The sequence below is a fragment of the Pseudophryne corroboree genome, chromosome 3 (genome assembly GCF_028390025.1).
Source record: "Pseudophryne corroboree isolate aPseCor3 chromosome 3, aPseCor3.hap2, whole genome shotgun sequence".
Lineage (NCBI taxonomy): Eukaryota > Metazoa > Chordata > Amphibia > Anura > Myobatrachidae > Pseudophryne > Pseudophryne corroboree.
The window spans coordinates 495,026,735-495,040,194 of NC_086446.1; the positions used below are offsets into that span (position 1 = coordinate 495,026,735).

The 13,460-nt window shown below is 47.9% G+C and overlaps 1 protein-coding gene across 12 annotated transcripts in view; it reads right to left on the reverse strand.

Annotated features, from left to right (window-relative positions):
• The window catches only part of SHISA6 (shisa family member 6), a 681,159-nt gene that overhangs the window by 35,833 nt on the left and 631,866 nt on the right, over positions 1 to 13,460 (reverse strand). For 9 of the 12 annotated variants that reach the window (XM_063960971.1, XM_063960972.1, XM_063960978.1 and 6 more), the window contains one exon: positions 204 to 356. In XM_063960971.1, the coding sequence (XP_063817041.1) occupies positions 204 to 356 (153 nt within the window). The remainder of the gene's footprint in view (positions 1 to 203; positions 357 to 13,460) is intronic. The other 3 variants (XM_063960982.1, XM_063960976.1, XM_063960975.1) reach the window with 1 other exon arrangement.

Below are 13,460 nucleotides of genomic sequence, written 5' to 3' on the forward strand. Positions count from 1 at the left end.
TGGTATAATAATATACAGCTAATCACCTTAAATGTGAATTTCACATGTGTTCTGTTCTGAGTCTTCTAACTAATAACAGAGTCACAGAAACACAATATGGCGATGAAGCTGCAAAATTGTATGAAATGCATTAGCACCTTATTGCTCAGCAATTCACATAAAATATGGGCCAAAGCAATGAGAATGAAATGAAGTACACCTACTTAATTTTTTGAGAGAAGAATATTTACTTGGATTGGTCTTCACGGCTGACTCGTAGGATGGTGGGAGATGGGAGAGGTTCTGAAATGATCGGGAGAAAGACAAATCATACGGCTCAGTCGCAGAGGTAAGGATGTTGTTCATGCGTGGTTTTTCTGTAAGAAGGAGGACATGTTGTTACATCAGCACCATCTAAGATTGAATCATTGTAAATAGACCAATATTAACCATTAATATTACTCTAACAAAGTTGTCAACATTTGTTTAGCATTAACTCCTCCATTCTTGCTACAGTCACATTCATTCAGATATCTTCTATCCCAAATCACCAACACTGCAACATACCGAAGGCATCTGTAACACTGGGCCTAATTCAGGTTGGATCGCAAATCGCGATCCAACTGCAAAAAATCCGAAAAAGATGCGGGCCCATGCGCAGCACCCATACTGCACATGCGCCCGCATTTTCTGCGGGGGGCCGCAGAAAATGCAATTGCCTCTATCTGTCAATCAGGCAGATGCGGTCGCTGGGTGGGGGGGGGGGGGCGGCGGCAACGCTCCATTTACTAGGTGGAGACGGAGCGTTGCAGGGGCGGAGGCCGGTAAACCGGGGGCAGTGTGCGAACGGCGGTGTGGTGGAGGCGTGACTGGGGCGGCTGCGTTACGTCACATGCAGCCGCGATCGGAAACATGGTGGCGGGCCTCCTGCGTGCGCAGCTAAGCTGCGCCGGCAGGTGGTGACCTTAATTTCTGCTAACAAGCAGAAATTGCGATGCGATTGCAATTTCTGTTTGTTGCAGGGGGGAGGCGGCGGTCAGCATGCTGGGCGGCCTTGCCCTGCGATGGGTGGCCCCCAGCATGCTAACACAGGGATTGCAAAATCTGCTACCTTACTGAATTAGGCTCACAGTCCGTAGCAGAACTATATACAGTATGCATACATTTGATCATCAATTAAATAATGTACAGTTTGACTGCTAGTTGGTGAATACAATTGCCTCCATGTATAACTCAAAATACAAATGGACTTAGGAGCCCTCAGAGATAAGTGATACTCTTTAGAACCTCAGCCCTCTCTGGTAATGAGCTATACATCTGCTGACACGTCCATGGAAGGACGTGTGGTGAGCTAAATGTCTCAGGAGGCACTGACCAGATTTACACGCAATATATGAGCCAAAGGGTACATCTGGGCATTATACACAAGTGCAGCAGTATAAACTCCTGGAAATTTGCTGATTTTGATCAGAGAAGTGTGGAAAAGATAGGCGGGGAGGCACTGCCTCACCTGCCATAGACTTTATACTGGCTATAAAAATGATTATAATAAGACAAAGAAGATATTTCAAACATATTCTTTGTACTTTTCATATACTTTATACAGTAAAAACTCTGGCCCAAACATTAGCACCGCACATCACTGGTCCGTGGGATAAGAGGACAAACTCAAAAATGTGCCCCTGAGACAGCAGTCAGTCAGGGGTTATTCCAACTTTTGCTAATCCAGCTGTCTAGCCGTAGCATCTCTCAGATACTTTACTATACAATTACTGATCACATGTAAAATAAGTTTCAAACCTGGTGTGTGACAAGTCAGTATCTTGTTTACAGAAGCCACTGACCACCACAAATTTGCTTCTTAGCAGGTAGTACCAAATGACCTCTTAAGCCCTCTTTATTGCTAGATGGTCTTTTTCTACTTTAGCACACATTTGCAACTTCTATCATTGGCCCTCATTCCGAGTTGATCGCTAGCTGCTTTCGGTCGCAGCGCGGTGATTAGTTGAAAAAGCGGCATTTCTGCGCAAGCGTATGGTGCGCAGTGCGCACGCACCACCTACTTTCACACAAAACTATGCAGTTTCACACAAGGTCGAGCGACACTTTTCAGTCGCACTGCTGATCGGTGAGTGATTGACAGGAAGTGGGTGTTTCTGGGCGGAAACTGACCATTTTCGAGGAGTGTGTGTAAAAACGCAGGCGTGCCCGATAAAAATGCAGGAGTGGCTGGGGAAACGTAGGCATGGCTGGACGAACGCAGGGTGTATTTGCGACGTCAAAACAGGAACTAAACAGTCTGAAGTGATCGCTAGCTAGGAGTAAGTTTCGAGCTGCTCAGAAACTGCACAATCTTTTTTTGTAGCAGTACTGCGATTCTTTCGTTCGCACTTCTGCTAAGCTAAGATACACTCACAGAGAGCGTCGGATTAGCGTTTACACTGCTGCTAAAAGCAGCTAGCGAGTGATCAACTCGGAATGAGGGCCATTGTGCACATGGTGTGAGATACCTGGATAGGTAATACAACGCCCCTCCATCATTTATATCTGCCCAGGCTAGCTCATGGATGCAGACACAAAGGGGTAAATTAACTAAAACTTTAAAAAAAGAGAATTGGTGACGTTGCCCATAGCAACCGATCAGATGCTATAATTTTCTAAAAGGCAATAGTGAAATGATAGACAGCATCTGATTGGTTGTTAGAGATGTGCACCGGAAATTTTTCGGGTTTTGTGTTTTGGTTTTGGATTCGGTTCCGCGGCCGTGTTTTGGATTCGGACGCGTTTTGGCAAAACCTCCCCGAAATTTTTTTGTCAGATTCGGGTGTTTTGGATTCGGGTGTTTTTTCCCAAAATCCCCTCAAAAACAGCTTAAATCATAGAATTTGGGGGTAATTTTGATCCTATAGTATAATTAACCTCAATAACCATAATTTCCACTCATTTCCAGTCTATTCTGAACACCTCACACCTCACAATATTATTTTTAGTCCTAAAATTTGCACCGCAGTGACAGACAGGATGGCACTTAAAAAAATTGGCCCCAAACATCACATGGTGCAAAGATAAAAAAATTAAAAAAAGAGGCGCAAGATGGAATTGTCCTTGGGCCCTCCCACCCACCCTTATGTTGTATAAACAGGACATGTACACTTTAACAAACCCATAATTTCAGCCACAGGGTCTGCCACACGAATGTGGCTGAAATTACGAGTTGGTTTGGGCCCCCACCAAAAAAAGAAGCAATCAATCTCTCCTTGCTCAAACTGGTTCTACAGAGGCAAGATGTCAACCTCATCATCATCCTCCGATTCCTCACCGCTTTCACTGTGTACATCCCCCTCCTCACAGAGTATTAATTCGTCCCCACTGGAATCCACCATCTCAGGTCCCTGTGTACTTTCTGGAGGCAATTGATGGTGAATGTCTCCACGGAGGAATTGATTATAATTCATTTTGATGAACATCATCTCCACATTTTCTGGAAGTAACCTCGTACGCCGATTGCTGACAAGGTGAGCGGCTGCACTAAACACTCTTTCGGAGTACACACTGGAGGGTGGGCAACTTAGGTAAAATAAAGCCAGTTTGTGCAAGGGCCTCCAAATTGCCTCTTTTTCCTGCCAGTATACGTACGGACTGTCTGACATGCCTACTTGGATGCGGTCACTCATATAATCCTCCACCATTCTTTCCATTGTGACAGAATCATATGCAATGACAGTAGACGACATGTCAGTAATCGTTGGCAGGTCCTTCTGTCCGGACCAGATGTCAGCACTCGCTCCAGACTGCCCTGCATCACCGCCAGCGGGTGGGCTCGGAATTCTTAGCCTTTTCCTCGCAGCCCCAGTTGCGGGAGAATGTGAAGGAGGAGCTGTTGACGGGTCACGTTCCGCTTGAGTTGACAAGTGTCTCACCAGCAGGTCTTTGAACATGTGCAGACTTGTGTCTGCCCAAAAAAGAGAGATACAACGTAGACTTTAAACCTAGGGTTTAGCACGGTGGCCAAAATGTAGTGCTCTGATTTTAACAGATTGAACACCCGTGAATCCTGGTTAAGCAAATTAAGGGCTCCATCCACAAGTCCCACATGCCTAGCGGAATCGCTCCGTTTTAGCTCCTCCGTCAATCTCTCCAGCTGCTTCTGCAAAAGCCTGATGAGGGGAATGACCTGACTCAGGCTGGCAGTGTCTGAACTAACTTCACGTGTGGCAAGTTCAAAGGGTTGCAGAACCTTGCACAACGTTGAAATCATTTTCCACTGCGCTTGAGTCAGGTGCATTCCCACTCCTTTGCCTATATTGTAGGCAGATGTATAGGCTTGAATGGCCTTTTGCTGCTCCTCCATCCTCTGAAGCATATAGAGGGTTGAATTCAACATCGTTACCACCTCTTGCTTCAGATGATGGCGGGGCAGGTTCAGGGGTGTTTGCTGGTGCTCCAGTCTTCGGCATGCGGTGGCTGAATGCCGAAAGTGGCCCACAATTCTTTGGGACACTGACAGCATCTCTTGCACGCCCCTGTCGTTTTTAAGAAAATTCTGCACCACCAAATTCAATGTATGTGCAAAACATGGGACGTGCTGGAATTTGCCCACATGTAATGCACGCACAATATTGGTGGCGTTGTCCGATGTCACAAATCCCCAGGAGAGTCTCCAATTGGGGTAAGCCATTCTGCGATGATGTTCCTCAGTTTCCATAAGAGGTTGTCAGCTGTGTGCCTCTTATGGAAAGCGGTGATACAAAGTGTAGCCTGGGAACGAGTTGGCGTTTGCGAGATGCTGCTACTGGTGCCGCCGCTGCTGTTCTTGCTGCGGGAGGCAATACATCTACCCAGTGGGCTGTCAGTCATATAGTCCTGAGTCTGCCTTGCTCCACTTGTCCACATGTCCGTGGTTAAGTGGACATTGGATACAACTGCATTTTTTAGGACACTGGTGAGTCTTTTTCTGATGTCTGTGTACATTCTCGGTATCGCCTGCCTAGAGAAGTGGAACCTAGATGGTATTTGGTACCGGGGACACAATACCTCAAGCAATTTTCTAAGTCCCTGTGAACTAACAGAGGATACCGGACACACGTTTAACACCAACACAGTTGCCAAGGCCTGAGTTATCCGCTTTGCAGCAGGATGACTGCTGTGATATTTCATCTTCCTCGCAAAGGACTGTTGGACAGTCAATTGCTTACTGGAAGTAGTACAAGTGGTCTTCCGACTTCCCCTCTGGGATGACGATCGACTCCCAGCAGCAACAACAGCAGCGCCAGCAGCAGTAGGCGTTACACTCAAGGATGCATCGGAGGAATCCCAGTCAGGAGAGGACTCGTCAGACTTGCCAGTGACATGGCCTGCGGGACTATTGGCGTTCCTGTCTAAGGAGTAAATTGACACTGAGGGAGTTGGTGGTGTGGTTTGCAGGAGCTTGGGTACAAGAGGAAGGGATTTAGTTGTTAGTGGACTGCTTCCGCTGTCACCCAAAGTTTTTGAACTTGTCAATGACTTCTGATGAATGCGCTCCAGGTGACATATAAGGGAGGATGTTCCTAGATGGTTAACGTCCTTACCCCTACTTATTACAGCTTGACAAATGCAACACATGGCTTGACAGTTGACACCTGTTGTCCGCATTTCTGTTAAAATAATTCCACACCGACGAGGTGATTTTTTTGTAATTTAACCAGGCATGTCAATGGCCATATTCATCCCACGGACAACAGGTGTCTCCCCGGGTGCCTGACTTAAACAAACCACCTCACCATCAGAATCCTCCTTGTCAATTTCCTGCTCAGCACCAGCAACACCCATATCCTCATCCTGGTGTACTTCAACAGTGACATCTTCAATTTGACTATCAGGAACTGGACTGTGGGTGCTCCTTCCAGCACTTGCAGGGGGCGTGCAAATGGTGGAAAGTGCCACCTCTTCCCGTCCAGTGTTGGGAAGGTCAGGCATCGCAACCGACACAATTGGACTCTCCTTGGGGATTTGTGATTTAGAAGAACGCACAGTTCTTTGCTGTGCTTTTGCCAGCTTAAGTCTTTTCATTTTTCTAGCGGGAGGATGAGTGCTTCCATCCTCATGTGAAGCTGAACCACTAGCCATGAACATAGGCCAGGGCCTCAGCCGTTCCTTGCCACTCCGTGTCATAAATGGCATATTGGCAAGTTTACGCTTCTCCTCAGACGCTTTTAATTTAGATTTTTGGGTCATTTTACTGAACTTTTGTTTTTTGGATTTTACATGCTCTCTACTATGACATTGGGCATCGGCCTTGGCAGACGACGTTGATGGCATTTCATCGTCTCGGCCATGACTAGTGGCAGTAGCTTCAGCATGAGGTGGAAGTGGATCTTGATCTTTCCCTATTTTACCCTCCACATTTTTGTTCTCCATTTTTTAATGTGTGGAATTATATGCCAGCAATATATCAATAGCAATGACCTACTGTACTGTACTATATGTTTACTGCTGGTCACCAATATGCTGCACTGTCCTACTATATACTGCTCACAATAATGCAGCACAGATATGGATAGTATACTTGACACAGAGCTGCAAGATACAGCAATGGCCTACTGTACTGTACTATATGTATACTGCTGGTCAAAAAAAAGGCTGCACTGTCCTTCTATATACTGCTCACAATAATGCAGCACAGATATGGATAGTATACTTGACAGAGAGCTGCAAGATACAGCAATGGCCTACTGTACTGTACTACTCCGTTCAATCTCCAATGCACGAGTGAAAATGGCGGCGACGCGTGGCTCTTTATATAGAATACGAATCTCGCGAGAATCCGACAGCGGGATGATGACGTTTGGGCGCGTTCGGGTTAACCGAGCAAGGTAGGAAGATCCGAGGCTGCCTCGGAACCGTGTAAAATAGGTGAAGTTCGGGGGGGTTCGGATTTCGACGAACCGAACCCGCTCATCTCTACTAAGTGTACAAGGGATCCCCATGCATAAATCATTAAGATGTACAGCACTCACAGGTGCAGTGCTGCAAGTGTGCAGGTATGGGTGGGTACGGTGTACCCTTAAGAATTTAGCGGTGGGTACGTCATACCCACACCACCGCTCCCTCCCCCCTCCCCTGCTGCTGCTGCTCACCGCACCCCTGCTACCTTCAATTCGGCGCCGGCCATGATCACGGATCAGCGCCTAATTGAAGGTAGACACTGAGGGGCAGGGGAGGCACACGCTGCGCTCTCCTCCCCTCACACACAGGAAGCAGCAGCAGGGGAAGGAGGCATGTGTACCTGGCACTGGGGGCATATCTGGCACTGCGGGACACATGTATCTGGCACTGGGAGCATATCTGTATCTGGCACTGGGGGCATATCTGGTACTGGGGGCATCTCTGTATCTGGCACTAGGGGCATATCTGGCACTGGGGGCATCTCTGTATCTGGCACTGGGGGCATATCTAGCATTGGGGCATTTCTGTTTCTGGCACTGGGGGCATCTCTGTATCTGGCACTGGGGGGCATTTCTATATCTGGTACTGGGGGGCATCTCTGTATCTGGCACTTGGGGCATATCTGGCACTGGGGGCATCTCTGTATCTGGCACTGGGGACATATCTGGCACTGGGGGACATTTCTGTATCTGGCACTGAGGGCATCTCTATATCTGGCACTGGGGGCATAACTGGCACTGGGGGCATCTCTGTATCTGGCACTCATTTCTGTATCTGGCATTGGGGGCATCTCTGTATCTGGCACTGGGGACATATCTGGCACAGGGGGCATTTCTGTATCTGGCACTGGGGGCATATCTGGCACTGGGGGGGACATGTGTATCTGGCACTGGGGGCATATCTGGCACTGTGGGGGCATTTCTGTATCTGGCACTGGGGGGCAATGTATATCTGACACAGTGGGGGCATTTGTGTATCTGGCAATGGGGGGGCAATGTATATCTGACACAGTGGGGGCATTTGTGTATCTGCCACTGTAAGGCAATGTATATCTGGCACTCTGGGGGCATTTGTGTATCTGGCACTGTGGGGCAATGTCTATCTGGCACTGTGAGGCAATGTATATCTGGCACTCTGGGGGCATTTGTGCATCTGGCACTGTGAGGCAATGTATATCTGGCACTCTGGGGGCATTTGTGTATCTGGCACTGTGGGGCAATGTGTATCTGGCACTCTGAGGCAATGTATATCTGGCACTCTGGGGCCATTTGTGCATCTGGCGCTGTGGGGCAATGTATATCTGGCACTGTGGGGCAATGTATATCTGGCACTGTGGGGCAACGTGTATTTGGCACTATTGGGGTCATATGTGTACCTGCTTCCCCCCCATATGTGTATCACGCCCCCATTTTCATTGGCCACGCCCCATGTGGCATTTGGCCACACCCATTTTTTTTTACAGTACCTGTAAGACATTTTTTCTACTTGCACCACTGCACAGGTGTCTGTACTGGTGTGTTATAATGCCCAGCAGCACAGTAGATCACTCAGTAAAGGTGGGTACACACTAATAGATATATCTGCAGATCAATTGATCTGCAGATATATCTATGGACGGATCGGGCAGTGTGTTGAGCATACACACTGCCCGATCCGTCGGGGACTGACGTCATGAACTGGGCGGGCGTGTATGCACGCCCGCCCAGTTCAGCTGTCACTCACCGCTGGCCGGCGCAGCATGTGTACGGGCGGTCGGCCGACCGCCCCGTACACACACAGCGACGCGCCAATATATCGGTAGATATATTGGCCGCCGCGATACGTCTGTGAACGACGGAGTTCACAGACGTATCGGCCGTACACACTGGCCGATGGTCCCGCGATATATTGGCCGTTCTCCTGACCAGTGTGTACGGGCCTTAAGCTGTATGTCAGACAAATCTCTTATCTTAAAATATAGTTTATTTATTTACTCTTGGGCTACCAAAGAACATTAACCACTTAACTGGCACAGTCATCATGTCAATATGGTCTTAATGTCGTCATGAAGCCGACATGCAGCCTGTCAACATGTTTAACATGTCTGATAAGATCATATTGATAATATTTAGCATATCGACATTCACATATTGACCTTTAGCATATTGACACTAGTGAAATGTCAACATGCTTAGAATACCGACAAAACAGTGGGTTCCGGCATATGGTGGTGCAATGGTTTCCTCTGGGATTGTCGTGGCAGGTGAAGCAGAGTTACGGCAATGTAATCTGATTAAGCGGTTCCAGAAGTAAGTAGGCTAACCCCTAACCTCTCACCCCACCCTGACTCAATCCCTAACCTTACCCCCACAGCTTAGCCTTGATGTCAGCATTTCCGCAAAATGTTATCTTTCGCATTTCAACATTTCAGATGTGGACGCCGTGAACATGTCAATCATTCTACAGATAGCTACAATGTCAACATCATAGCAGTCAACATTCTGGTGTTGACATTATGGGCGAGATGTACTAAGCCTTGGAGAGTGGTAAAGTGGAGGGAGATAAACTACCAACCAATCAGCTCCTGTTATTTTTCAACCACAGCCTGTAACATGGCAGTTTGGAGCTAATTGACTGGTACTTTATCTCTCTTCGCGTCATCACTCTCCAAGGCTTAGTACATTTCCCCATCTGACTGTTGACATTTTGAATGTCGATGTGGTGACTGCATCCCAGCAGACAATAGACAGATCTAACTTTTGACAACACAGCTCTCTTAATGAGGCTAACTGAAGGAAAAACTTGGCCTTGTAGGACTATGGGGGTAATTCCAAGTTGATCGCAGCAGGAATTTTGTTAGCAGTTGGGCAAAACCATGTGCACTGCAGGGGAGGCAGATATAACATGTGCAGAAAGAGTTAGATTTGGGTGGGTTATTTTGTTTCTGTGCAGGGTAAATACTGGCTGCTTTATTTTTACACTGCAAATTAGATTGCAGATTGAACACACCACACCCAAATCTAACTCTCTCTGCCCATGTTAAATCTGCCTCCCCTGCAGTGCACATGGTTTTGCCCAACTGCTAACAAAATTCCTGCTGCGATCAACTTGGAATTACCCCCTATATACAAGCAGAAAGCAAACTGAAAGTATGAAAATGCAGCATCAGACCAGCCTAACGTTGTCCGTAATGAGTTGTTGTGGGTTGCCATGTGTAGCCAAGTGTCACTTGAGTTTGGCAATGACAGTAGCACTAGAGAGATTCCTTTCCTCTCCATTCAAAGATGTCTGTAGCAATGACAGACCAGGGCAAGTCAGGAACCTTATGTAGGTGCAGAGGTTCCTTCGATTGACGTGCTTTGAAAGCATTGCAGGGATGACATTCGGAGGCTTCTCTCTCTATGTCACTGAATATGGTGGACCAATATAGCAATTCTCTGGCCCTGTGCTTGGTGGTTTCAAGGTCCGGGTGGCCCTGCTGGAGCTGATTGTATAGTACAGTACTGTTAAAATGTGCCAGTGAGTAATGAATACACCTGTGCACCTCTAGGTGACCTGGAAAATGTGAATTGTTGGGGGTCCTTGATAACAGAGTTTGGGAACCACTGCATCAGAGGAAAGTATTTGTACAGACATTACATTATATTCATCTTCCAATGGTTCGCCTTAACAGTGACGGGACGCCCATATGTAAAGTCATGGAACTTACGAGAGGTAAAACCAATGCATATCATGACTCAGTACCTGTCAGTGCTCTGGAGTGGAAGGCAAAGGACCTGTTCTTTTGGAGGCATACTGCACCCAGACTGTGTTGTGAGGCATCTGCAGAGATCACCACCGGTAACTGCACATTACAGTACTAAAGGGCTTGTGAGCATGTGTTTTCATTTTGTCACTGTAGCCTGGTGTTGCTCCTACTAGCACCATTCTGTATCTTGATGTAGAAGTTGTCTTCGTGGCGTGGTTGTCCTACTGTAATTGTGATAAAAATAAGATTTTAAACCTACCGGTAAATCTTTTTCTCCTAGTCCGTAGAGGATGCTGGGGACTCCGTAAGGACCATGGGGATAGACGGGCTCCGCAGGAGACATGGGCACTAAAAAAGAACTTTAGGTATGGGTGTGCACTGGCTCCTCTCTCTATGCCCCTCCTCCAGACCTCAGTTAGAGAAACTGTGCCCAGAGGAGACGGACAGTACGAGGAAAGGATTTTTGTTAATCCAAGGGCAAGATTCATACCAGCCACACCATTCACACCGTATAACTTGGGATATACGAACCAGTTAACAGCATGAAACAACACAGCATCAGTCAGAGACTGAACAAAACTGTAACATAACCCTTATGTAAGCAATAACTATATACAAGTCTTGCAGAAGCAGTCCGCACTGGGACGGGCGCCCAGCATCCTCTACGGACTAGGAGAAAAAGATTTACCGGTAGGTTTAAAATCTTATTTTCTCTTACGTCCTAGAGGATGCTGGGGACTCCGTAAGGACCATGGGGATTATACCAAAGCTCCCAAACGGGCGGGAGAGTGCGGATGACTCTGCAGCACCGCTTGAGCAAACATGAGGTCCTCCTCAGCCAGGGTATCAAACTTGTAAAACCTTGCAAAGGTGTTTGAACCCGACCAAGTAGCAGCTCGGCACAGCTGTAATGCCGAGACCCCCCGGGCAGCCGCCCAAGAAGAGCCCACCTTCCTAGTGGAATGGGCCTTAACCGATTTTGGTAACGGCAATCCAGCCGTAGAATGAGCCTGCTGAATCGTGTTACAGATCCAGCGAGCAATAGTCTGCTTAGAAGCAGGAGCGCCAACCTTGTTGGCTGCATACAGGACAAACAGTGCCTCTGTTTTTCTGACCCGAGCCGTTCTGGCCACGGAAATTTTCAAAGCCCTGACTACATCAAGGGACTCGGAATCCTCCAAGTCTCGCGTAGCCACAGGCACCACAATAGGTTGGTTCATATGAAAAGATGAAACCACCTTGGGCAAGAATTGAGGACGAGTCCGCAATTCTGCTCTATCCACATGGAAAACCAGATAGGGGCTTTTGTGAGACAAAGCCGCTAACTCCGACACTCGCCTAGCCAAAGCCAAGGCTAACAACATAACCACTTTCCAAGTGAGATATTTTAATTCCACCTTTTTAAGCGGTTCAAACCAGTGGGACTTAAGGAAACTCAACACCACGTTAAGGTCCCAAGGCGCCACCGGAGGTACAAAAGGAGGCTGAATATGCAGCGCTCCCTTCACAAAAGTCTGTACTTCTGGGAGAGAAGCTAATTCTTTCTGAAAGAAAATGGATAGGGCCGAAATCTGAACCTTAATGGAGCCTAATTTTAGGCCCAAATTCACTCCAGTTTGTAGGAAGTGAAGGAAACGGCCCAGATGGAATTCTTCCGTAGGAGCATTCCTGGCCTCACACCAAGAAACAAACGTCCGCCATATACAGTGATAATGTTTAGCTGTCACGTCCTTCCTAGCCTTTATCAGAGTAGGAATGACCTCATCCGGAATGCCCTTTTCCGCTAGGATCCGGCGTTCAACCGCCCTGCCGTCAAACGCAACCGCGCTAAGTCTTGGAACAAACAGGGCCACCTGTTGCAACAGGTCCTGTCTTAGAGGAAGAGGCCACGGATCTTCTGTGAGCATTTCCTGCAGATCCGGATACCAGGCCCTTCGCGGCCAATCTGGAACAATGAGAATTGTCTGTACTCCTCTTTTTCTTATGATTCTCAACACCTTGGGGATGAGAGGAAGAGGAGGAAACACATAGACCGACTGGAACACCCACGGTGTCACCAGGGCATCCACTGCCACCGCCTGAGGGCGCAATACCTCTGTAGTTTCTTGTTGAGGCGGGATGCCATCATGTCTATATGGGGCAGTCCCCACTGACTTGCAATCTGTGCGAAGACTTCCTGATGAAGTCCCCACTCTCCTGAATGTAGATCGTGTCTGCTGAGGAAGTCTGCTTCCCAGTTGTCCACCCCAGAATGAACACTGCTGACAATGCGCTTACATAATTTTCCGCCCAGCGAAGAATCCTGGTGGCTGCCGTCATTGCCATTCTGCTCCTTGTGCCGCCTTGGCGGTTTACATGAGCCACTGCGGTGATGTTGTCTGACTGAATCAGAACCGGTAGATCGCGAAGCAAAGTCTCCGCTTGACGAAGGGTGTTGTATATGGCCCTCAGCTCCAGGATGTTCATGTGAAGACAAGTCTCCTGGCTTGACCAAAGACCTTGGAAGTTTCTTCCCTGAGTGACTGCTCCCCAACCTCGGAGGCTCGCGTCCGTGGTGACCAGAATCCAATCCTGAATTCCGAACCTGCGACCCTCTAGAAGGTGAGCACTCTGCAGCCACCACAGGAGAGATACCCTGGCCCTGGGGGACAGGGTGATCATCTGATGAATCTGTAGATGGGACCTACTGGACCACTTGTCCAGTAGGTCCCATTGGAAAGTCCTCGCATGGAACCTGCCGAAGGGAATGGCCTCATAAGACGCCACCATCTTTCCCAGGACTCGAGTGCAGTGATGCACTGACACCTGTGTTGGCTTCAATAAGTTC